The sequence below is a fragment of the Mauremys reevesii genome, linkage group 9 (assembly GCF_016161935.1).
Source record: "Mauremys reevesii isolate NIE-2019 linkage group 9, ASM1616193v1, whole genome shotgun sequence".
NCBI classification, from domain to species: domain Eukaryota; kingdom Metazoa; phylum Chordata; order Testudines; family Geoemydidae; genus Mauremys; species Mauremys reevesii.
Window position 1 is genome coordinate 103,319,834 of NC_052631.1, and position 25,960 is coordinate 103,345,793.

At 45.3% G+C, this 25,960-nt stretch overlaps 1 protein-coding gene across 4 annotated transcripts in view; it reads left to right on the forward strand.

Moving 5' to 3' along the window:
• TAF1 (TATA-box binding protein associated factor 1) overlaps positions 1-25,960 on the forward strand; it is a 100,664-nt gene that overhangs the window by 68,452 nt on the left and 6,252 nt on the right. For 2 of the 4 annotated variants that reach the window (XM_039487815.1, XM_039487814.1), the window contains exons 29-35: positions 1,317-1,494; positions 6,678-6,745; positions 7,135-7,257; positions 13,106-13,198; positions 13,603-13,687; positions 24,690-24,757; positions 24,839-24,955. In XM_039487815.1, coding sequence (XP_039343749.1) covers positions 1,317-1,494; positions 6,678-6,745; positions 7,135-7,257; positions 13,106-13,198; positions 13,603-13,687; positions 24,690-24,757; positions 24,839-24,955 — 732 coding nt within the window. Of the gene's footprint in view, positions 1-1,316; positions 1,495-6,677; positions 6,746-7,134; positions 7,258-13,105; positions 13,199-13,602; positions 13,688-16,238; positions 16,464-23,608; positions 24,665-24,689; positions 24,758-24,838; positions 24,956-25,960 lie in introns of those variants that run through there. The other 2 variants (XM_039487817.1, XM_039487816.1) reach the window with 2 other exon arrangements.

Here is a 25,960-nt window from a genome sequence, read left to right on the forward strand (position 1 = left end):
ATTTCCCTCCTGTCATCTGAGCAGTAAAGGGGGGAAAGGATCAATGTGGGGAGAAGGGGTTGAATTTTTAATTCCCACCCCATTATTTGTTACTAATCCAACAATTAGTAAGTAAATTAGCTTCATGTTTCTTTTAAAAATGATCAGCAGTGGAATAATTCACAATGTTGACGTGTCATCATTAAGCTTCAGACTCAACACCACACTAATAGGCTCTTGCATTCTGATCTACACTTTCAAAGCTGTCACCAGGCTCAAAGACGACATTGTATTGGCTTACATTTATTTCACACTTTGAAGATTATCTTTGCAACAGTAAGGATTAGTGAATTTTTTTTAAAATAAAAGCTTAGAATCTCTGGAGCACAATTATAGAGCGGATACAAAGAGGACAATTGTGCAGCAATTTATACAGCTTTATAATTGTATTATATGGGGGAGGGATAGCTCAGTGTTTTGAGCATTGGCCTGCTAAACCCAGGGTTGTGAGTTCAATCCTTGAGGGGGCCACTTAGGAATCTGGGGCAAAAATCAGTACTTGGTCCTGCTAGTGAAGGCAGGGGGCTGGACTCGATGACCTTTCGAGCTCCCTTCCAGTTCTAGGAGATGGGATATCTCCATTAATTTAAAAATTTATGTGGGACTTTGGAGAGAGCTATTGAATATAGACTTGTTTTTGGTTTTAGGTAAAGTTGGAATTGATTTTAAAATATTAGCCAAGATTTACAAAAATAGGAGTCTAAAGTTAAGTTTCTTATTTAGGCTACTGTGTAAGAAAACCTACTTTCAAAAGTGCTGAACACCCAGTAACTCCCACTGAAGTCCTTGTGGGATGCTTCTTCCTCAGAGTGATGGCAAAGTCATAATAGAATAGTAAATTCTGTAGAGAGAAACAAAATACCACAGTCACATACAGGTGATCTTCAGCATGTGTAGCTTAGTAGGTATGTCTACACAGCATTTTGGAGCAAGACTCCCAGTTCGGGTTGATAGACTTGGGGTGGTGGGGCTCACACTAGTACTCTAAAAATAGCTGTGCAGACAGCGCTTTGAAGTTGCAGGTTGGGCTCTGAAGCCTAGGGAGGGGGGTAGACCTCCAAGCCCAAACTTGAGCCCTACCTGAACTTCAAAGTGCTGTCTATGCAGCTATTTTTAGAGTGCTAGTGTGAGCCCTGATACCCCAAGTCTATTGACCGGACTGGGAGGCTCACTCCAAAATGCCATGTAGACATACCCTAGAGGGCCTCTGATCTGCTGGCTATTCTGCTTGTGGAGGTTGATGGGATTGAATGCCCATTCTTTTTTGTATTCCTCAGACATATCCTTTTCACACACCTGTTAATGCAAAGGTCGTGAAAGACTATTACAAAATCATTACACGGCCTATGGACCTACAGACCCTGCGTGAAAATGTCCGTAAACGTCTATACCCTTCCCGGGAAGAGTTCCGTGAACACCTGGAGCTGATTGTGAAGAACAGTGCAACGTACAATGGTAGGAAGCTCCCTAAAACACTGAGGTTCAGTTTTTCATCTGGTGAGCTGTGTTGCACTGTAATGGGAATTGTGCATATGCCTTGTGTATGGAATCTGGTGGCATGGGAGGGGGAAAACTCTCATACACTGCAGGGAAAAGATGAAAGCAGCAAAGTTAACGCTGTCAAAATGGATAAGATGAATATAACGGATTTCTTCAAAGATATCAGGAGGACAATAAATTAGTCAGCTTGTTTATAAATTTAGAAGGGGTGAACTCTAAAATCTGTCTATACAAAACAAAATAAGAGGCTTGGGCAGTTAGGAAGTAATGAAGGCTTTATCAACAGGAGGTCAGATTTGTGGGTGGAGGTACCCTGTTAATTTCTGGCCATAACCCGAGCTCTGTCCACAGGTGAAGCCAAAATGAGTCATTCTTGGTAGATTGCACTTTACGATATGATCATCCTCTTTTCTTTCAAAATTTGATCAGCAGTGAGATAGTTACCAATGTTAGTATTTACATTGCCATATTATGCTTCAGAATCTATACATTCCTTGAAGTGAATTGCGGCAATTCACACCTCTCAAGGCTATTACTTCATATTCTGCAAACCGAGGAGTAGCCTTCGTTATAAAGGCTTTGTCTAGACTACCCTTCTGTCGGTCAGGGATGTGAAAAAAACCCTTTCTGACCGACATAAGTTGCATCAGCAAAAGTGCTGCTGTGGACAGCACTGTGTTGGCAGGAGAGACTCTACTGCCGACATAGCTAATGCCAGTCATTTGGGGATGGTTTAATTATGCCGACGGGAGAGTTCTCTCCTGCTGGCAAAGAGCAGTTTACCTGGGAGACCTTACAGTGGCACAGCTGTAGTGGTGCAGCTGTGCTGCTGCAAGGTCCGTGGTGTAGACATAGCCAAAGGTTTTGCTGATACAGCTATGCCAGCAGAACCCCCCAGTGGAGACTTAGACCCTCCAGTAGAGTTTATACCAGCAAAAGGTCTGTCGCCAGGATAGCTGTGTTTGCATGGGTTTTTTTTGGCAGAGCTATGTTAGTCAAGGGTGTGGTTCTTTCACACCCTGCCAATGTAAGTATTCTGACAAAACTTTGTAGTGTGGACTGGCTTCAGGCAGACGTCACTATAGTGATTTTCATTTGGTTGGTGTTTTCAAGGTTTTCGTCCCAGCCAGAAACCTATTTTTGAAAAATGAATCTTTAGATTTTATAGAGCAACATGCAGTTGCTGGGTAAAAGGGCTGATTCACTGAACCACTGTGAGGCAGCCCTATTGTGACTCCTGTTAACACAGCTTTTTATCTGACAAGTATTCTTTACAAATATTAGGCACTATATAAGTGCTAAGCCTTGCCATATTCCAGGCCCCATGTATTCAGCGGCAAGCAGGACTTAAACTCTGGTAGACCTCCCTGGATTCTGCAGTAGTCTGGAAAATCTGTAGCCACTTCATTCACAAAGGAAGCACCCGTCTTTGCTCAGTTGGTTTTCCGTGTTTTCTTCACAAACATGAGGGCTAGAATAATGGGTGGTTTTTTAAGTGCTTGCTCATGTCAGTTCCAGTCAGGGGGTGTGCGCGCCACGTGCACAGTAACTGGAAGGTTTTTCACCTAGCAGTACCCGTCGGTTTGACTCAGGCACCCCCTGGAATAGTGCCTCCATGGCACCATATATAGGGTCCTGTCAACCCGCTGCCACTTCAGTTCCTTCTTACCGCCTGTGATGGTTAGCCAGAATGCTTGTTCTCTTTTGCTTTGGCAAGCCTTTCTCCCTAGTAGTCTTCAGACTTTTCTCCTGTAAATAGTTAAATCAGTAGTTAGTAGTCAGTCAGTCAGTATATAGTTAGAATTCCAGTAGGGAATTGTTCTGGGGGTACCCCTCATCGTGTCCCCCCGCAGTACTGGGGCATGCCTCAGTCCCCGGGGTTTAAACCTTGTGCAGCTTGTAGCAAGCCTATGCCCAGGAGTGACCCCCACACTTACTGCTTGAAGTGTTTGGGGGAATTGCATCAAAAGGACCGTTGCGCTGGAGTTGCCCTCCACGCTGGAGACCTTTGAGGTGGTGAGAGAACTTATCACATTCACAGTGCTGCCTTCTCCACCTAGGCAAGACAGGGCACTGAGCTCAAAAGCAGTGGCACACCCGAGACCGTCGGTGCTGTCCCGAGGCAAGCCAGCGATGGTACTATGTCGGTCGCCATCCCCTCAGCACTGGTCACCGCTACCCTCTGGCAGTGGACAGGCAGGGGAGTTGCACTGGTCCCCAAGCTCCTGGCACCGGACTCAAAACAGGCGAGAGCATTTCTACCAGAGTCGCGTTTTCAGACCTGTTGCAACAACATACAAGGTCTCTGACAATTCCCTACCACCACAGCAAGGAATTGCCTAAAGCTGCTAGGCCACATGGCTGCCTGTACTTACATAGTACAGCATGTCAGACTGAGACTCCAAGCTCTTCAGGTGTGGCTAGCCTTGGTGTATCGACCAAACTAGGGCAGTCTAAACCAGGTAGTCACTCTTTCACAACCGGTTCTTGAATCTCTCCTATAGTGGCTCAACCTGCAAGTGGTATATATGGTTATTCCCTACTCCAAACCTCAGCCATCCCTGTCACTGGTTACAGACATGTTAGTGATGGGTTGGGGAGCGCATCTAGGGGAGCTTAGGACTGAAGGCCTCGAGTCCAAGTGGAGCTCTCACTTCACTTCACATCAACGTCAAAGAGTTGAAGGCAGTCTGTCTGGCATGCCAGACCTGCCAAGCTCACTTGGAGGGGAGATGTGTGTCAGTCATGACACACAATACAACAGCGATGTTTTATATAAACAGACTGGGGCTTGATTGCAGACGTGTTCCTTCTTCGCTGGATGGACCACCTCCTTTACACATTTCCATCCATCCCACTCGTCCACAAGGTGCTACTCAGAGTTCAGAGGGACAAAGCATTGGTGATATTGATAACTCCAGCTTGGCCACATCAGCACTGGTACACGTCTCTTCTGGAGATGTCAGTGGAAACCCTGATGACCTTACCGCAGCTCCTGGACCTGATGACTCAGGACCACAGCCGCCTTCAGCATCCCATCCTCGAATCTCTCCACCTCATGGCTTGGAAACTCCATGGCTAAAAGATGGCTTGCTCTGATCCAGTTAGGGAAGTCCTCCTTGGAAGTAGGAAACGGTCCACTAGGGCCACCTACCTAGCCAAATGGAAAAGATTCACAATTTGGTTATTGCAAAAACACATCTCCTATGCACTTGACAATACCCTTTATCTTGGACTACCTTCTACATCTAAAGTAGCAAGGGCTTTCTGTGTCGCCAGTAAAAGTCCACTTGGCTGCCATTTGCAGGCCAGTCAGTCTTCACTAATCCAATAGTTGGACACTTTCTTACAGGGCTTGACAGGTTATACCCTCAAATACGGCAGCCAGTCCCAGCCTGGGACCTTAACCTGGTTCTTTCCAAACTAATGGGACCCCACTTGTGACATGCTCTCTGCTCTCTCTCTCTCTCATGGAATGTAGCATTCCATGTAGCAATAACTTCTGCCAGGGCAGCATCCGAACTTAAGGCGCTAACATCTGAGCCTCCTTACACAGTGTTTATAAGGACAAGGTTCAGCTTTGGCCACACCTGGCCTTCCTCCTGAAAGTTGTCTCCCAGTTTTGTGTTAATCAGGATATTTTTCTCCTAGTTTTCTACCCCAAGCTGCACGCAAACAGCCGGGAACAAAAACTCCACTCCTTGAAAGTTTGCCGGGCATTAGCCTTCTATATCTAACGGACAAAGCCATTTTGAAAATCTGCTCAACTATTCATCGTCGTAGCAGACAGAACGAAAGTACTCCCAGTCTCTTCTCAAAGAATTTCATTATCAATTACAACGTGCATCTAAATGTGCTATGACCTGGCGAAAGTACCTGTCCCCATGCTGACAGCGCATGCCACAAGGGCACAGGCATCTTCAGCGGCATTCCTCCCCCAGGTTCTGACCCAGGAAATTTGCAGGGCTGCAACGTGGTCCTCATTCCACACCTTTACCTCACATTATGCCCTTACTCAGCAGGCTAGACACGATGCAGCCTTTGGCAGAGCGGTGCTTCAGTCAGCAAACCCTTGAGCTCTGACCTCGCCTCTGAGTTTCTGCTTAGTAGTCACCTAATTGGAATTGACATGAGCAAGCACTCGAAGCAGAAAAAACAGTTCCCTAACTTTCATAACTGTTGTTCTTCGAGATGTGTTGCTCATGTCTATTCCAAGACCCACCTGCCTCTCCCTGTGTCAGAGCATTGCCAGCAAGAAGGAACTGAAGTGGTGGCGGGTTGGCAGGGCCCTATATACGGTGCCATGGAGGCTCGACTCCAGGGGGTGCCTGAGCCAACCCTACAGGTACTGCTAGGGGAAGAACCTTCCACGTACTGTGAATGCGGCGCTCTCACCCCCTAATTGGAATGGACATGAGCAACACATCTCAAAGAACAACAGTTAAGAAAGGTAGGTAACTTTTTTTTAATTCTTTTTTAAATTGAAGCTGAAATTTTGGAATGCAATTCTGTGGCAAGTTGCAGTTTTTGCGGCAAATTTCACACTTGTGGAATCATGACATACATAGGACTCTGCTTTTCAGTAACTGGTTCTTGGAGAGTGTTGCTTCTGCATATTCACGATTCCTGCCCACCTTCCCTTCCTCAGAGTTCTGCTCTCATGACTGGGCTTTAACAGAAGGAAATGGGGACTCCATGGCCTCTGCTCCAAAGGTTTGGTGCAGTCCAGGGGGTGCTTATGGATTCCCAATGGACACTGCTTTTCTAGGAGGTTCCCAAAGTTCAATGGCACTATAGGGTGTATCCCACAAGTGTGAATATGTAGACACAACACTCACAATAGTAAGTAAACCACTTTATTATAATGTCCATAATAAACTCTAGTAACTAGTGTGCCATAGAGAATCACTATAGTATGTGGCTGGGGCCATGTTTCAAACCATGATAGAAATATAATCAGTAATGCAGGTAACGAGTAAAGAGAGATTCTTAGGGTGTTACCTCATAATGCTCACAGGTGTTCCGTGATTAGAGTTTTCCTTTGTGTGCCATGGGGATGGTGAGCTTCATCCTCCTCCCAGTCCTGAAAGCTTCCACAGACGCCAAGGTGCATCACTGTACTTGCTGTGTATTTGCAGGGCCAAAACACTCACTGACCCAGATATCTCAGTCCATGCTGGACCTCTGTGATGAAAAACTAAAAGAGGCAAGTCTTGTAATTGGCTCTTGTAAGAATGGAGAGGGAGGGAGTGGCATGGGGGTTGAAGGGTTTTGAGGGCAGAGAGATTTTGGAAGTGCAGACAGAAGAATGAGTGGGGCAGGTGGGTTGTCTTTCTTCCTTTTCTGGCTATTTATATGCATTTTTACTGTTATTGGATCACCAGACAATTTTACACTGAGTTCTGTTCTTTGAGAAAGACACTTCTCTGCTCCTCTAGCTATTGTAAGTTGTCAAGATGGGTTACCACAGAGTTATTGGGGAGTATCTTCATAAACAGGTGGATATGTGCCTGCCTCTTAAAGGTGGAGGGTGTTTTGATGATAAATAGTTACTGATGGAGGATCAGCTATTAACATCCTTTAAATTCATTACAGAAGGAAGATAAACTGGCTCGTTTAGAGAAAGCTATTAATCCTCTTCTGGACGATGACGACCAAGTGGCTTTTTCCTTCATATTGGATAACATCGTCACTCAAAAAATGATGGTGGTACCAGATGTATGTGATTGAAATGCAGTGTGTGCATGAGTTAGGAGATGTATAGCAATGGTACTCAAAGTGGAGGCCTGGAGAGCCGTTCCCTATTTACTGGAGATGAGCAGACATGCACTAATCGTGGTGCTATGGCCTGACATTACAGGCAGATGTTTGCAGTTTTGTGGCTGTTATCACACATTAATACAATATTGCAACATAAACAAGAGATGCTATGTCAGGATGTCCTGCTGGGATTTTGTGACTGAGGTCAGGTCAACACTAAAAGGTAAAGTTGACCCAGCTATTTCACTCAGGGGTGTGAAAAATCCACACCTCTGAGTGACATAGTAAACCCATCCTAACCCCTGGTGTAGACCTCTCTTGGGGAGGTGGATTAACTACAGCAACGGGAGAACCTCTCCCATCACTGTAGTGAGGCTCTATGCTGAAGTGCTCCAGTGGCACAGCTGCAGTGGTGCTCCTGCAGCGTTTCTAGTGAAGACATAGTCTGACTCAATATCTCTTCCATCACCCCTTTCTTTATTGCTTCGAGTAGGAGTCAAGATGTACATTTTGATTTCAGCTCTGCTGCTGACTCTGCTCTTGGGTAGAGCAGGTGAAACTCCGAATTTCTGTTAGAGGAAATTTTGACATTTTGAAATGTGCGTTTGTTCTGAATCAGGGCAAACCCAGATTTTTTTTCAAAATTTCCTCCAAAATGGAAGTTCTGGAAAAATTCCATTTTGGAAGCACTGACGTGGTGTTTAGGAAATATGCTTCCTGAGCCACAACAGCTGCTATCTGAAATTGGTATAATTCTTTCCATTTTCACGATTGCCCACCACTGAATAGGAAAAGTGAAACTTCTTGGCAGTTGGTGACAAACTGACAGGGCTTCTGGGGTTTGGTCCAGGGAAGCTGTACCCTGCAAACTGCCCAGGGTTTCTAGGATACCAGGCCAGGTGGTTCCCTGGGTTGCCTGACTCTTGGGGCTGCTGGTTCCCTGTGCTGTGAGAGTTGAGCAGCCTGGAGAGCCAGCTGGCCCAGGAGTCTGGAACCCCTGGCGTCCCCAGCCCAGAGCAAACCTCCTGGTAGGGCTGCCCTGGAGCCAGGAACCCTAGAATTCTGGGCTTCCTAGCAGCCAGCCAGGCGAGCTGGCAGGAAACGCCATTGGAACGCTGCTTGTGGTTCATCAAACCTGATGATACATATCCGCAAGGCAAATGGGCATTTTCTGACAAAAGCCTGTTTTGTTGGAAAATTCCTGACTAGTTCTACTCTTGGGTAACTTGCTCTTTGTGCCTCAGTTTCCATATTAGTAACACAGCAGTAATGTTTGTCTTCTTTGAGACCCCCTTGAGCAAGGTGATATGAAAAGTGTTATAGCAGTGGTAGTAGCACTTTTGTATTCATCGTATGTAGCACTTTTCATCTCCAGATCTCAAGACATTCTGAGTACATACAAACATCAAGCTCTTACTATGTTTTAAAATTTTAAAAAAATATATTGTGAAATAACATTAAGCAAATAAGTGACACTAAAACAGAAATTTTGCCTGTTTTAAAATTTTAAACTTTACTTATTGATTCATTATATGCATTTCAGCATTAAATCCTACTGGGAAGTCAGGGAAGAGATTCCATGTTTCTGCCCCCTTAGGGACATGTCAAGGAATCTTTAGGAATATTTACAGGTTTGTTTGACTTATGCTTAGCACAAGAGTGGAAGTCAGGGAAGGAAAAAAAGGTGGCTTTAAGTTTCTAGGCTGATCTACGCTGGCACAAGTTGGAAAAGTCCAGGTGCACAAGCCAGGGATCACTGGGGTATAGGTATACTCTGGCTGTTCCCCTTGTTACTCTCTCACAACCTCTCTACCAGGGGCTGAGAGAGTGGTGCAGGAGTTATCATATATCCTGAGGCTCCCCTAATGCAGATGGAATCCTCAAGGGGGCTGAATAAACTGGCTGTAGGGTGACTTTGGGCTACCAGAACAGGGCTGAGGATCTGGCTATTTGTTAAAAGAATAATACAATTTTAGGTTTAGATAATGCAAATTGGTGGTGGAGGCCCTGATTATGACTGTTTTCCCAAGGATCGACCATTTGACATAGGGGGAAATATCGATATATATTCTTTAATTCTTCTTTGAGTGCTTGCTCATGTCGATTCCATTTTAGGTGTGCCTGCGCCCACATGCACAGTTGCCGGAGATTTTTGCCTTAGTGGTATCCGTAGGGCTGGCTGTGGTGCCCCCTGGAGTGGCGCTCCCAAAAATTGCATTGCCTGTCCACTCAGGGGTACTTAAGATAGCCAGATCGGTGAGGCAAACCCCCTCATCTATTCCGCCAACATCTAAGAAAGGAGAAAGAAATACTATGTCCCTGCAGAGGGCTTGGAGTATCTGTATACTCATTCCCCTGTGGCATCACTGGTCGTGTCCGTAGTAAATGAAAGGGACAGACAGAGCCACTCCAGCAGAATGCCCAAAAATAAGAGGCCAAGAGACTACTTATTCGAAAGAAAAGTTTATTCGACGACCAACTTACGGTTTAGGGTCTATAACCACCAGGACTCGCTACGGGACCTGCCATTTGAGGGTTCGGGCCTGTTTTCGGAGCTAACTGACTCTAGGCTCCATGGGCTCAAGGACTCCTGAGCCACCCTCCACTCCCTGGATTTGCAAACCCCTCATACCTCCTTGCTTTGTCAGTTCAGCCCCCCAGGCCACTTTCTCTCCTTCCTGACCTCCTCACACAGGACCACAGCCACACCCTGAATCTGGCAATCAGTTCCCTGCACCTTATGGCGTGGCAGCTGCATGGGTGAACAAGGAGGAAGAGCGTTGCTCGGAGGCTGTCCAGTAGGTCCTATTTAACAGTAAGAAGCCGTCCACTAAAATAGCCTACTTGGCGAAATGGAAAAAGTTTTCTGTGTGGTCCTTGGCCTGTGGGACCCATCTGGTGGAGATTTCCATCCAGGACATCTTGGAGTACCTGCTACACCTTCAGGAATCGGGCTTAGCAGTTTGTTCTCTGAAAGTGCACTTGGCAGCGATATCGGTGTTTCATCCACCTATCCAAGGGAAATCAGGTTTCTCCAACGACATGGTGAAAATTTTTTTTGAAAGGACTTCTCCTCCTGCATTTTCCAGTCCAGGAACCGGTCCACTTGTGGGACCTGAACATGGCTTTAGCAGCTCTAATGGGGCCTCCATTTGAGCCCCTTTCTTCCTGTCCACTGCCCATCCTGTTTCAGAAAACTGGATTCTTGATAGCCATTACCTCTGCCAGGAGGGTGTGAGAGTTGCAAGTCCTGATTGCTGGGCCTCCTTACACGCAGTTTTCCAGGGATCAGGTTATGCTCCGGCCACACCTGAATTTTGTATCCAAGGTGGACTCTGTTTCATTTGAACCACCTGGTGTATTTGCATGTATTTTTCCCTAAGCTGCATTCCTCCCCAGAGGAATGATGTCTCTGTATGTTGGATGTTAGAGTGCAGTAGCGTGCCGCACACTGTCTGTGTTGACTCTGCTGCCATGCACTAAAAGTTCCTTACTGCACTCCTAATCTACTCCCATTCATAGCAGGGTATACTGAAGTGCCCTAGTGAACTTTTAGTGCATGGCAGCCGAGTCTGCATGGGCACTTAGTGCCTGGCAGGCCAGTGTGGGGTAAATGTATACCCCTGCTTGCTGTGAACTAACTTTGTTTAGATAAGCCCTTATGCTAAAGTGTGTGCAGTAAATCTGTAAGTAAAGTTTCTAATGGAGCACTCTGAAATTTTTTTTTTAAATTAAATCAGCATGATTATCTTCATTTACAGAAGGGGTAACTGAGACAGAGAACAGGTTTCAGAGTAGCAGCCGTGTTAGTCTGTATCCGCAAAAAAAACAGGAGTACTTGTGGCACCTTAAAGACTAACAAATTTATTTTAGCATGAGCTTTCGTGAGCTGCAGCTCACTGCAGCTCACTTCTTCGGAAGTGAGCTGCAGCTCACGAAAGCTCATGCTAAAATAAATTTGTTAGTCTTTAAGGTGCCACAAGTACTCCTGTTTTTTTTTGAGACAGAGAAGTCATTTACAAATGCAGTCCAGTTTACCTAGTTCTCAGTGCACTGCACAGCACGTTGCATCACGCCAGCTCTCTGGCATTTTTTCAGCACTGTTCTTGCAGCCTTAAGCTTAATCAGGGAGAGCAAGAAAATTCTCTGTCAGGCCCCTGGACTCCACAAATGCCTCATACAAGAGGCTGATAAGGGCATGTCTGGATGCAAATGTTGCACTGGTTTAACTAAACCAATTTAATTTTGTGAGGACTCTCTTATATTGTAAATTTGGCTTATATTAGTTTATCTTGCATTGGTAAATTTACAGGTGCAAGTTAAACATATATATAAGCCAGTTTTAAAGTGATATGAGTCCACACACAAAGTTGCACCAGTTTAACAAAATCAGTATAAAATCCTTCCTTCAGTTAAATTGGTACAACTTTATGTGTAGACCAGGCCTTAGTGATTTATAGTTAAGGCTAAGATTTTATCTCGGTTATTTTAGTAAAAGTCACAAACTGGTAATGGGTAATACACAAACATTCACTGAAGCCATGACCAGTCCATTACTTTACTAAAAATAACCGGGGGGCAGGGCTAGGTGGGGGGAGGAATGGAATCCCATGTGGGGGGACGACTGACAGGCCGAGTCCCCCACCATGGCAAGGGCCACAGCCCCTGCTCCAGTGGCTGCAGCAGGGGGCACAGCCGTAGGGGACATGCAGGCCTTGCTCCAGAGCTAGCCACAGCTGCGGACAGGGGTGTGCAGCCCCTGCCAAGCTCCAGCCGCAGCAGGGCGGGGTGGAGGCATACACGGCCCTGGGAAGCCGCAAGGGAGGCATGTGGCCCCAGCTACAGCCCCTAGCGAAAGCTGCGGGACTGGGGCTCATGGCCCCCGCCAAGCCTGGGACACTGTGGGGCTGGGGTGTGTGGCCCCCGCCAATCCCGGGATGCTGGGGCGCAGGGCCCTGGCTGCAGCCTCCAGCGGAAGCTGCGGGGCTGGGGCTGTAGGGTCCTGGTTCCAGCTAACCCTAGTTAGTTGCAGGGCAGGGGGGCACAGTCCTGCCGCCGCTGCCTCCTGAAGCCCTAGAAGTCACAGAGGTCTGGTAAAGTCATGGAATCTGTGACTATGACCTCCATGATAAATCGTAGCCTTATTTATAACGTGACATGTAGGGGATGGGGTAGTGTTAAGAGATTGCCTCTGATGTGCTGTGTGTATATGACTAGGTTGCCCTGGTGTCTGTCCCTCCAAAACTTTGACAGACTCTTCCCAGTGGATGCTTTTTTATTAGGCTTCAGAAAGGAAAAGTTGGCTGGAGTCAGGGTTTTGAATTTTCCTTTTCCTCCACAGAAATCTCAGGCTTTAGATGTTTGGCTCCTGCTGATAGTTTCCTGTGGATGCAGAATTTAGATCCTTTTTCTGCATTGACTTTTCAAGGAATGAATGTTCTTGATAGTGATTCTAGCTAGTCTTGGAAAGTAACAATGATACTAAATAGTAAAGCCCACTGGATAAGAGTTGCTTTGTATAGTACAGGTTCTTGCTTTAGCTGTTGAAGGACATAGAAAACTATCTTGCTTTGTAGCTCTTTTAGTCCTATGTTTATCTTTGACTCTTGCTGAGGCTATACAGTTGGATGCAGGAATCACTGTGATTAACATTTCTGGTCTATATAGAATCTGTATCTAAGTTTCTGCTAACTGCTCTGGAAGATTATTTTGTGAAACACTCTCTCTTGGCCTCAAGATCCAATAATCATTTCTACAAGGAATTGTTCCCAATTATGTTTGTCTGTCTTTTTTTTATTTTCTGCAGTCTTGGCCATTTCATCATCCAGTTAATAAAAAGTTTGTTCCAGATTATTACAAAGTGATCATCAATCCAATGGACCTAGAGACCATCCGCAAGGTATGTAATTTAAATCATGCAGCCATTTAAGAAAGTATTTAACTCTGTTACTCATGTATTTCTTCACACAACTCAGTCAATCTGTGGAACTCTTTGCCAAAGGATTTTGTGAAGGCCAAAACTATAACAGGGTTCATAAAAGAACTAGATAAATTCTTGGAGGACAGGTCCGTCAATGGCAATTAGACAGAATGGGCAGGGATGCAGAACCATGCTCTGGAGTGTCTCTAGCCTGGGAATGGGCAACAGGGGATGGATCACTTGATGATTACCTGTTCTGTTCATTCCCTCAGAAGCACCTGGCATTGGCCACTGTCAGAAGACAGGATATTGGGTTAGATGGACCTTTGGTCTTACCCAGTATGGCTGTTCTTATGTTCTTATCACTGAGTAATCTCTTCCAGAACATCTCCAAACACAAGTATCAGAACAGGGAGACCTTCCTGGATGATGTTAAACTGATCCTTGCCAACAGCATTAAGTACAATGGTAAGTAATTCCAATATTGGCCCTGATCGTTACACTGTCCTGAAACCATATCTGACCACTCCTAAACCCTTGCACTACTTTAAAACAGACAGTGCCCAAAACCTAGTTATGTTAATTAGCACTCCATCAAGGTATTTGAAAATACAGGCAGCAGCAGCAAGTTTAGCAAACTGAGAAAACATATAAAGGACAAAACTTAACCGGTATGTAAAAATATTTGAGAAAGAAGGTTCTATTTTTAGATATGAGCGCGGAGTGTGGTTCCGTGGGTCAAAGCAATTGGGAACCTGCACAGTTGGGAATTGCGCCCCTGGTTTTTATCCTGGCTCTGAGAGGAGATTGGGGGTAGTTACCTGCTCTTGTAAAACCTGAATTTGTTCCCCCAGTGTCTGTTGCTTTTGTGTGCATGCCAAATGGATAGTGGGAGTGCCCTTTTTGCTGCAGTTAACTGTTTTTGGGCAACTCCATGTGTTAATGCATCAATTCTAGGTGTCAACCCACTTAATTTCAGTTTTTTACTTTGAAATTCTTTTTTATTCACTCCCCTGCGATCGAGTCTCTGTGAACTGTTCCATTTTTTCCTTCATTTGATTTACCAATTCAGTGAGAGTATTGTTTGCTACTCTTTCCTTCTGTGCACTTACTTGTCCCGTTCTGACAGGCACTAGTCTAGGTTCCGGCTTAAGTTTAACTGGAACCTGGTTTTTATCATAAGGTGATGGTTGCAATGCAGTGGACCCTGTTTCATCTTTTAATTTTACTAGGGCCCCCTTTTTCCACTTCTGTCCCCATTCTTCAGGCACAGGGTAGCTACCTGAAGCCTGCTGTTTACCACTAATATTTATATTTATAACAGGGGACGGCACATGTATTTTTTTGTAGGTTCCTTACAGCTGTTTCCAGTGTTTCACTCTGTTCCTGTACTGGTTGTCTCTGGGCTGCTTGCCACCCTGCAAGGGGGGTGGGAGCATTCCAGGGCTGTGTAGCTTCTTTTGATTTTTTTAACTCTTTCTTTGTTACTGTTACTTGCTTGGCCAGCATGCTGTCTAAGCCATCTCACTGCCATAAGTTGCAAAATTCTTGCTTTTTTACTTTTATTACTATTTCTTAGAGCCTCGGTTTCTACCATCGCTCTACATATGCCAGTCCATGTTTCCCCACTCTCTTTTTTAAATTCATATGGACCCCCTTTACTGGCAATCCAGCAGGTCCAAGAGTTATCAAACTCCGTGGGGATCATAAGGGAGGGGATCGGGGTTCCCTAACTCGAGGTTTTCTGCCATGTTAGATTGCGATTCTTACAGTGGACAGCTCGCTTACTCACCAGATCAGAGGTCGGGGTCACCAGTGTTGTCAGAGTGCTACCGGTGTGGTGCTCTGCTGTCTCCTTGTTAGTATCACTCGGTTGTGTGCTTGTGTTCCCTCTCTGTGCTGCCCCAGCTCTGCAGATAGCTGACACAGCAGACCCGAAGAGAACCCCCAATGACCACAGAGTCTAGTAAGGTACGAAGGCACGTCGACCAGGTTTATTGCCGTATTGGACACAATAATAGTTCCCTGTAGGTTTCTTAGCCTAATTCAGGGCATACTACGAATATGTGCCCACGGTCAATGGACTCGGCTCAGTCAGTGGCGGGACTTTCCACTGCCCCCTCGGCCGGACAAAGACACCACCCCAGGGATGCATTCTTATACACAGATACAAACAAGTTACACATCACTCCTGACGTATTGAGGTGCAACCCTTCTACGTAGCAAGGTACAACCCCTCTATGTAGTAAGGTGCCACCTCTCACCTTGTACATGTTGGTTTGAACAAAACAACTCTATCCATCATATTACCCTTTTGGCCCTGTCATTGGGATGGGTCAGCCTGTTCCTTGTTATTTGTGTGGAATGTACAAGTATGTGAATGTTCTGCTATCTAGTGTTCAGTATCTTTTAGGTACGTATCTTCTTGCAGCATCAGCCCTTTCCTTGCCAGCTCCTGTGAGCAGGGCCTGCCTCTGGCTCACAGCTTAACTTTGCTTTATGTTAACAAAGTCTTGACCATTACTTTAGTTTAGGCCTCAGGCCTCATACCAGGCCTCTGATACCAAGGTTTATATTTTAGGGCCTCCTCTTACTACAATAATCTTTCTGCATGCCATGGGATTATGCTTAAATTTCAGAAGTCTAATTCTTTTATTTAAATTTAAAATAATTCACTTGTAGTTCTGTAAACCTAAAGGTCACTTCATGTCAAACGAACTGTACTCTTTATGACAGGTTTCAGAGTAGCAGCCGTGTTAGTCTGTATCCGCAAAAAGAACAGGAGTACTTGTGGCACCTTAGAGACTAACAAATTTATTTCAGCTTATGTGCTTAGTCTCTAAGGTGCCACAAGTACTCTGTACTCTTTATAACCACCTGAGATTGGTGTTGGAGGGGTTGGAATGTTTATGACAGAGCATGCACAATGCAATCTGTCAAGGATGGTTTCAGAAAGAGCCAAACTTACAAAACCCTGCAATGAATCCCCACCCTCTCCTCCTCCTCCTCCTCTTTACAGAAGGATCAGCACCTCCATCCTGGACTCCTTTGAGTGATCAGAACACACGGTCTCCCTTGCTGACAAGCATCCTGACTTATTTCCTCCAAACCCACCCTTTCTTTCTTCTAACATTCCACCTACCATAATCCATTTGCAACTCCACCTCAAGCCCCTTTACTGCAGCTGTGTTCTTCAGTGCACAAGTCAGCTGGCTCACAGACTTGTTTAGTAAAAAGAACAGGAGTACTTGTGGCACCTTAGAGACTCACAATTTATTTGAGCATAAGCTTTCGTGGGCTATAGCCCACTTCATCAGATGCATAGAATGGAACATATAGTAAGAAGATATATATATACACATACAGAGAACATGAAAAGGTGGAAGTTGCTGATTCCCATTACTGGCCTTACAACAGGAACTTCTCATGCACAGTAAAATCCTATGGTCTGGAGATTGACTGCTGGTTTAACTATGCTCACACAGGCCACAGAAGCAGCTGAAACTCTGTTTTGGCCTTAGACTGCTTCCCCTTTGTAAGACCTAGAACTAGGTCACATCCCCAGTCTGCTGCTTCAGTAGGTAGAGCAAGCACCTTCTTTCAGGAGCTCCGCTATCGGGGATATGATGTTGGGCCATGAACCTTTGGGTGCTAGAGGCAGTTCTTCCTCCGCTCCTCTCGCCTCCCCTCCAGTACACTGGACCTGGATTGTGACTGTGGTCATCTCCTGATCCGTACAGCCACATGGGGTACACTCTGTACAGCAGGGGGTGGGCAATTGTCCATGCCTTATCACTGGTCTTTGCATACCTTAGCTGGAGGGATTGGCCAAAGATCTCTCACTCATGATCTGCTGGCTTCATTGTGGCAGAGTCAGTGGGTCACAGGAGGGTGTGGGGCAGCGTCTAGTGATTTCTGTAGCACACTAGTTATGGCTAGGGTTGCCAATTGTCTAATCACACAAACCCAAACACCCTTGCCCCGCCCATCTCCAAGTCCCCACCCACTCCATTCCCCCCTCCCTCCGTCGCTCGCTCTTCCCCACCATCACTCACTTTCACTGGGCTGTGGCAAGGGGTTAGGGTGCTGGAGGGGGTTTGGGGTGCAGGCTCTTGGCTGGGGCAGGGGATTGGGGTGTGGGGTGCAAGCTCTGGGATGGGGCTTGGGGCAGAGGGTTGGGGTGCAGGCTCTGGGAGAGTTTGGGTACAGGAGGGGGCTATGGAATGGGGAAGAGGGTTGGGGTGCAGGCTCTGGGATGGAGTTTGGGTATGGGAGGGGGCTCAGGGCTGGGGCAAGGGGTTGGGGTGTGGTAAGGTGTGGGGTACGGACTCTGGCCAGGTGGTACTTCCCTTGGGCAGCTCCCAGTTAGCAGGGCTAAGGTAGGCTGCCTGCCTGCCTTGGCCCCATGCTGCTCCTGGAAGCGGCCGGCACGTCTCTGGCCTATGGGAGCTGTGGAGTTGGTGCACGGTGCGGGGGAAGCATGCAAAACCCTCTGCCTCCCCTTCCCCCCAGGGGCCGCAGGGTCGTGTCGTCCGTTTCCGGGAGCCTGCCTTAGTCCTACTGTTCTGCTGGACTTTTAGCAGCCTAAAATCTCCCTGTTTGGCTTCAGTAGCCTCTGGGAGATAGAGCCTGATTCGGGGAGACTTCTGGCGAAACTGGGAGGGTTGGCAACCTTAGCTGTGGCTAGAGCAGCAGACTGCACTGCTAGAATGTGGGATATGTGATTGATTCATGACTGACAGGCCATTAAATCCCCCATCCCACACTCTGTTCCTGTCAACCTGATTCCAGCCACACTGCACCTAAGCCTGGTGATCACTGACTGCTGCCTCAGTCTGCTCCTCAGGGGTTCAGTCCAGCCAGAGACACTCTTGTTTCTGAATGAGACGCTGCTTGCACAATTGCGTTACCACTCCTGGCCTGCTCATTACAGCTATCATGGGAATTATGCTTGGAGTGGTGTGGCGGTAGGTCAGCTACCCATTGGAATAAAAAATAATATCCACAAAGTGGTAACAGCCTTGTAGCTAGTTCTTGACTGAACAAAGGCTAGAGGAGAAAACTGAACAAAACCTGCTCCAGAGAAAACATCATGCAATTGACACTGCAACTAAGCTTGCCCTCCAGCATCTCCTGCAGCTGTGCTGGCTGCAGAACGTCTTAATCTCCAAGCATTTGAGCCTAGTCAGTACTGCTGAGAGGAGGGCTTTGGTCCTGTGGAAGCAGGGAAAGAATTAATAAGGATTTGAAGGGGATCTTAATGCATGTCAGTCAGTTAGCAAGAGTTAGCCCAGCTGTAACCCTAATGACGTGAGACTTCTAGAAGCAAGGATAGTGTGAGGCAGAGGGAAAGAACTGTGTAAAAAGTTATTACGACCTTGTAACTGATAACCAAATATGCAGCCTGGTGTCTTCTAGGAGTGAGAAAACAAGATAGCAGAATGGCTTATGTATAAACAAAATTTAGTCATTGCTCTTTATTGTCTGTATTATTGCTAGTTATTGTCTGTAACAAAAGTATAAATGCTTGCTGTAATTGTTTACCAGTTGAGAGACCTGTCCGGGACTGGGGCGACCCCGTGTCCTATGGCACTCTCTCCCTCCATTGTAATTACTGGAGAAATAATAAAGTATTTGATTTTGCTGCACCCAAACGAAAAAGCGAGAACTGAGTTTTTCTCCGACAGTCCTAAGGCACATCTCTGCCTCTTTATTTGTTTTCTGGCTAGCATACAAACTTGTTTGAGTACGTTGGTTGCCGTCTTCAAACTTGCTTGTTGAAATGTGAGGACAATGTGCATTGATACGTCAGATGATGAAGAGGAGGTCAGTGATCCTAGAAAGTCCACCCTCATTGACAGAGAAGCTTGACATCATTGTAGCTGCTCTCTCTCTGAAATCAGAGTAGCTGACACAGACTCTCTACATGAGATACAATACACCTTTTTCTGGCATGGAAAAAGTAAATGAGACAACTGTGAACACGAGAGGTTTTTCAGTCAAAAGCTCATTGCAACATTAGAATGTATCACATCACTAAGAATATCTACCAATAAGTGGGTTTGCTAACATTATTAGTACGTATGCCCCAATGCTTTCCGTCATCTCTAAAGAGAAGGACTTGTTCTGTCAGCAACTTGATAGCATCATCTGTAAGCTACCATTGGGCAGCAACACCATCTCCTGGGACACTTCAAAGCTAGAATCTTCCTAGATCATGAGATGTGGCTCCTATGCATTGGCCAGCATGGAGAGGGAAAAATTAATTACAATGGGCAAAAACTACTGGAGCTTTACACCTACCGAGGAGACTGCATTACTAACACCTACTTAGAAGACATATGGATGTTCACCATATTCACAGTTTTCAGAGTGTAGACTGTGACACAGACTATGCACTTGTATGCTGCAAAATGTAACTTTCACTACAGAAATTTCTGCACTGCAGCCCGTTTCTGTGTGGGAAAGGAAATTCTGCACGCACAACATTAATTTCTGCAAAATTCTGCATTGCGAGTTGGTGCAGAATTCCCCCAGGAGTAAAGAGCACATTGCAACGAACAGCAAGGCAATGTGCTATATAATAATAATTAATAATATTATTGTGTTCAATCATACTGGCTTGTTCTGTGCAAAAAGATACCAACATCCTTTGAAAAAGGAGTTCTAAGAGGAATTAAGAAAGCAGTTGACCCTTCAGCCAAGGTTGCCTCACTCTAATGAAAACATCATCAACAGAAGCAATGCTGGGTATAATGCTATCTCAGACTCTATTCACAGAATCTGTTGTTTCTCAAGCAGCTCTAAATGTGATCCCCAAGCTCCAGACTATTAGAGCGCAATATAGAACCATCTGTAAATGAGCTTGAAACAACAATTGCCTCCCTCACATTAGTAAAGGCTGCAGGAAAAGATGGAATTCCAGCTGAAGTATTGAAACAATGAGGACAGAGGGTGCTTAAACATCTGCACAATGTTTTGCTTGCCTGCTAGAGGGAAGGAGGGGGTACCACAAGACATGAAAGATGCCAACATCATAAGGTTGTATAAAACAAGAGATTGGAGCAGTTGCTGCAAAAACTACAGAAGAATCTTTCTCCTCAATGTTGTTGGCAAGGCATTTGCACGGGTCATTCTTGAAAGACTGCAGGTTCATGCTGAATGTGTATATTCAGAGAGTAAGTGTGGCTTCCATGCCGGTAGATCATCTATTGGCCTGTTTTTTGCACAAATGCAACTGAAAGAAAAGTGTCGAGAGCAAGACCTTTACATGTCCTTCACCGATCTTACACAGGCTTTTGATGAGGTCAGCAGAAAGGGCCTTTTCCACTTGCTAGAGAGAATTGATTGCCCCCCAGTCTTCCTCAGTATGATTCAATCCATCTGTGATGGCACAAAGGCTAGAGTATGATGGTGATCAATCTGACAGCTTTGAAATTTACATTGGTGTCAAACAAGGATGTATTTTGGCGCCAGTGCTCTTTTGTATGTTCTTCCACGTGCTGCTTAATCATGCTTTCTACTCCAGCACCGAGGGTGTACATCTCTATACAAGATCAGATGGAAAACTTTTCAACATTGCATGTCTAAAAGCAAATACCTGCTGATAAGAGAACTTCCTTTTGACAGTGACACAGTACTCGTCACACACAGTGAAGAGGGGCTCCAGCAACTTTGCAGTAGTTTTGCAATAGCTTGTGATGAATTTGGACAAATCATCAGTCTAAAGAAGACAAAGATTATGACACAAGGTGTGGACTGCACTAGAAGTTTTAACAGCTAGCAGTACACTAAAAGTTGGGAAAGTTCTGCTATATAGGATCAATAGTATCAGATAATTTATCTCTGGATGATGAGCTTATTTCTCTCGTTGGAAAGGCATCCACCACAATTAGCCAACTGACCAAGTGATAGCAGGAAATTGACACTGAACACCAAGATACCAGTCTACCAAATGTGTTCTGAGCATACTGCTGTATGGTGGGTAGACGTGGACCACCTACAGCAGGCATGAGAGAAGGCTAAACACCTTTCATCCCCACTGTCTTCACTGTATTCTACATATCAAGTGGGAAACCAGAGTTCCCAGCACTGAAGTACTTGAAAAAGCAAAATTACCAAATCTAATCATTATTCTCAAACACAGACTTCTCGGCTGGCTTGGTCAACTGCACTGGGTGGAGGATGGATGCATTCTAAAGGGTCTCCTGTATGGAGAACTCCAAGGTCACTAGGCTGACCTATGTTCAAGTTCAAGGATGTTTGCAAGATGGTCTTGAACACTTTCAACATTTGATCCCACAAGCTGGGAGGATGCAGCTAGCAACAGGCTACAATGGAAGGCTGCACTGCACCAGGGAGTCAGATGTTGGAGTGTGGGGCAAACGAAGAAGAAAAGTGCACCAGGCCTCAAGTGCTAGTAGTGCACCAGCTTCATCTTCTGGCTCTGCACCTTATGCCTGCATTATCTTTGACAAGGACTATCACTCGAGAATTGGACTTTTTAGCCACTTGCGATGTGGCAATGCAATACACAGTCATTGAATTGCTTTGGCACGTATACCGTCATTTTTCAAAACGAATGGTTGACATTTATGCTGGGAGGGAATCCATTTCCTTGATTCCACTGCCCAGCCAACTTCCTCATCCACCTCCTTGCCACTCCTGAGGCCCAAGGGGACACATTACTTGTTATAGTCACAAATGACCACTTAGATTCTTCTCTCTCTTCCTTGCTCTCTTCCTAGAAAAAAGGCTTCCAAAACATCTTTTAAAAACAAACATCTGTCAGGGTTGGTTTAGGACAGGTATACTTGGCCCTGACTCGCAAGGTACTTTCCAGATGTACGTTTCTATGATTCTCAGCCAGGGCATTGCTCTGCCTTTGCTTCTCCTAAACAACTCCATCCTCGAGATTAGATGGTACCATATGAATGTCTGAAGAGCTATCAAATTCTGCTTGGATTCTATGCAGTTTTGTCACCTATGCTTGTAAAACAAGGGCCTCAAGCCTCCAAGATGACCATTTCTATAGCTGGTCAATATTGACTACCCTAGAAGCTTAGAAAAAAGAGGTTTTCCAGTCTTAAACTCACTCAACAAGATCTGTCTCTATCTCGTATGCCAAAAAACTGAGATCATCTGCAGAGCAGGCACCTGGCAATTTGCATGCATCTTCACCAAACACTGCAAGGTTGATGTAGCATCTTCTTCAGATGTTGCATTTTGTAGCTGGCTCCTACAGGCTGCTGTTCTCACCTAAATGGATTCATGAGTCCAGTTTATTATCCACTAGTGGGCTCTGTAATGTGGAGGAATCCATGTACCTTGATGAGGTGTTGCAGGCCTGAAGGTGGTTGAGTGTGGCGAAGCGATGAGGGTACTGATTCTCCCAGGGGGCCAACCTCTCTGCGGCAGCAACAGGTGTTACTCTCAGTGGAAAAAGTCCCCATGGTGTAGGAGTGTCCTCGGTATTTCCAAGATGAGTTGCTCTCTCCCAGAGTAGTTCAGCAAACCCCTTTCAGGGCAATATAGGTGACACCCCAGCCAGAGGAAGGGAGTCTGGGGATCACCTGCTTTCCCTTCAGGCGAGGGGGGAGTTGGGGGATCACCCATGCTTTCCTCAGAGAGGGGGAGTCGGGGAAGTGCCGCCAAACTGTCCTACTCTCAGCCCCCATCCAGTCGGCTTAGTCAGCCTTCCATCCCCCAGGATTCACCCAATCACAAGGCTCAACACCCTTGGTGAGGTGAGCACATTGCAGTCTTCACCATCTCTCATCTACCCAGCAACAAATTTGGCTCCCTTTTTTGTTAAACCCATTAACCCGAGTTAGTTTTTTAGGGGAGCAGTCTGCTGAAACAATGAGACTTTCAGCTGCTGCTGTGGCATGTTCAGGGATGATTACACTAACAGTCATTCTTTAGACCAAAGTATTCTCTGCTATGAGAAGACACATTTGCAGTATGTTCAAACAGTCCAATCTCCCCATTTGTCCTATTGTATTAACCCTCTTCCACTTCCCTTTTACCTCAGATATTCTCCTTTTTCCATCCTTTCACTGATTCTCCCTATGGCTCTCTGGGTTTTCAGTACTCCTCCAGTCCTCATGTCTTCTCTCCCTCTGCTGTGACTTGCCTGTTTCTTCCATATCAGCTTTCCTCAGTGTCCTTACTCTAAAACATGTATATTCTACCTTCTGCAAGGCCACCCTGTGTAACTTCTTAAAAGGACATTGTCAACTTAAAAATCTCACTGCTAATGGATAATGTTTTACCTGTTAGCGTGAAAGTAACATCTAAGATGGCGGGATGCGGGGGGGGGGGGGGGATTTTCTCTTTTCTTTAAACATTTGGCTGGACTTTGTGCATGTCCTTCTCGTTGTTCCCCAGTTAGCTTCCATGGTTTCTGTGGGGCTTTCATATGAGCGAGACCAAACACTTCAAAATCACAAAAAAAATCACAAACTCAGGCAAGTGAATGATCTGAAATTAGTAGTAACTTTTTGTTTTAAATTGACAAACTTTGTGTTGACAGTATTCCTTTAAATTCCTGCATCCAATATCTCTGAAGTTTCTGAGAAGTACTGGGCCATGGAATAGCTTTCTAAGGAAAGTGAGTGGTAGCAGCTCCATCAGTTGATATCTTAAAATTGGACTGGGCAAAGCACTTGAAGACATACTGCAGTGGTAGACTGTGACGTAGCAGATCTTTTCCATTTGATTCTCTTATCGCCTTTGTATGAAAGGAGTAAAAATGTGGGGCGGGAGTAGTGGCGCTCTTCCAAATTCTGTCCACAAAATACATTCTGCAAGAGAGCTGCTCACAGCAGATTTAGTTCAAAATATGACAGTGTTCTTTCTTAGCTCTGCTGCACTTCTTGAGCGTGGTTTCCCCTCAGTGGGACTTGAATATGCTTGGGGGTATGCTAGTTTCCTTTGAATCTGGCTCCTCGTTGAACAAGGGGCGGGAAGATGTGGTATCTACTCACTTGTGGCACCAAAATGAGACTTCCCTCTCTTTCCTTTCTTACATGCGGCATGAAATAGTTAACAATGTTGTCTTTTTTATTGTAATTAATGGGCATCTATCTCACTGAGATTAATGGGATGGTTTACACTTCTCAGAGCTTTTCTTGCAGGCTCTCCACAGATTCATGTAGATATCTCTGCATCAGTTATTTGGCTCACATTTTGAGGTTTTCTTTGCAACCATAACAGCTAGAGATTTTTTTTTAATGTTCACCAAAATCTCAGTTTTCAAGGTAGCAGCTGAAGAGAGCTGTGGGTTTGTCATAACTCCGCATGAATCCCAGCCGTGCTGTAGGTTGTTTCTGGTCACAGAAAAATCAGAAGACAGATTGTGGGGTTTACGTATTTCATGGGCTTTGTTAAAAAATCATAAAGTGCTTGTTCAGAGTGCCAGCACTGAGGAGAGCTCAGACAACATAAGAAGGTGTGGTTCTCATTGCAGGGCCGGATAGTCAGTACACAAAAACTGCTCAGGAAATTGTGAACATCTGTTGCCAGACGCTGGCTGAGGTATGTGGTCTAGTCTGTTGCAATGTATTTGTATAGTTAACTTCTGTTTCTCTGCAACCCTGACAAACTTTTTTTTCTTAGTATGATGAGCATTTGACTCAGCTTGAGAGAGACATCTCTACTGCTAAGGAAGCAGCACTGGAGGAGGCAGATTTGGAAAGTCTTGACCCTATGACCCCTGGACCCTACACACCTCAGGTGAGTCTGATGAAGTGAGGTTTTGCACCTCTTTTCAGTTTCTATATCTGTCACTAGGTGTTTGGTCCAGAGGGGCCTCCTGCTGTCTGTTCCTTTCTCCTGGAACATTTTGGTTTAGTTAAGGATGAGTTCTATATTGGCTCCCAGAAGGTGGACTGAATGATTGAATAATTTAATAAATCATATATACCTAATAAGAATTAGATCATCCAGTCCATTTCCCAGAGCATGTGCAGGATTATTCCTTATGGTGCATACATACTAGTGCTTGTCCAATCTAGTTGTAAAAGTTCTGTGTGTTAGAAGCCCTGTCACTGAGAAGACTGTTCTACAGCCAAGTACATCCGTCAGCAAGCTTCCCTCATATTTAACTTAAATTTTATTAATCATATTGCTCTTGGTTATAATCCCATGTACCTCACTGATGTCCTCTCTTCAAATATCTCTGCTGTTGCATCCCCATATTTAGTTGCTGGTTAGCTAAGCATTACCTATTAAACTCTTTGAATGTCCATAAACCAGTCCCTTCAGCCTTCTAGACATGTTCTTTGTGGGATTCATTCCAATTTGACTTCTTAATAAAATTCCCATGTTATTCCAGGTGTAGTTGCACCAGAGCTATATAGAGAGCACTATTCCTTTCTAGCTCTGACACATGATGCCTTTGTGTATGCAGTCTAAAACTGCATTAGTCCTTTTTTGCAGCTGTATCACATTCCAAACAAATGTCTCATTTGCTGTTCCCTAGATCTGATTGGCTCCCATCCTGGTTTCTTTCAGCATTACTGCTTTTCAGGTTTCCCATTGTTTGAGACTTGGAATATCTTCCTCGGGTATTTCTCATAGATCCCCAATATACTCTGATGTTCTCCGTCCTTGATGTTTACATACTTCAAATAATTATCTTGTAAAACTGGATTGTATTTCTGATTAATTCTAAAATTAGTGGCTGAAGGGACATGATTAGGAAAATAGGAATGGCCACACCAAATCAGCCCAAGGTAT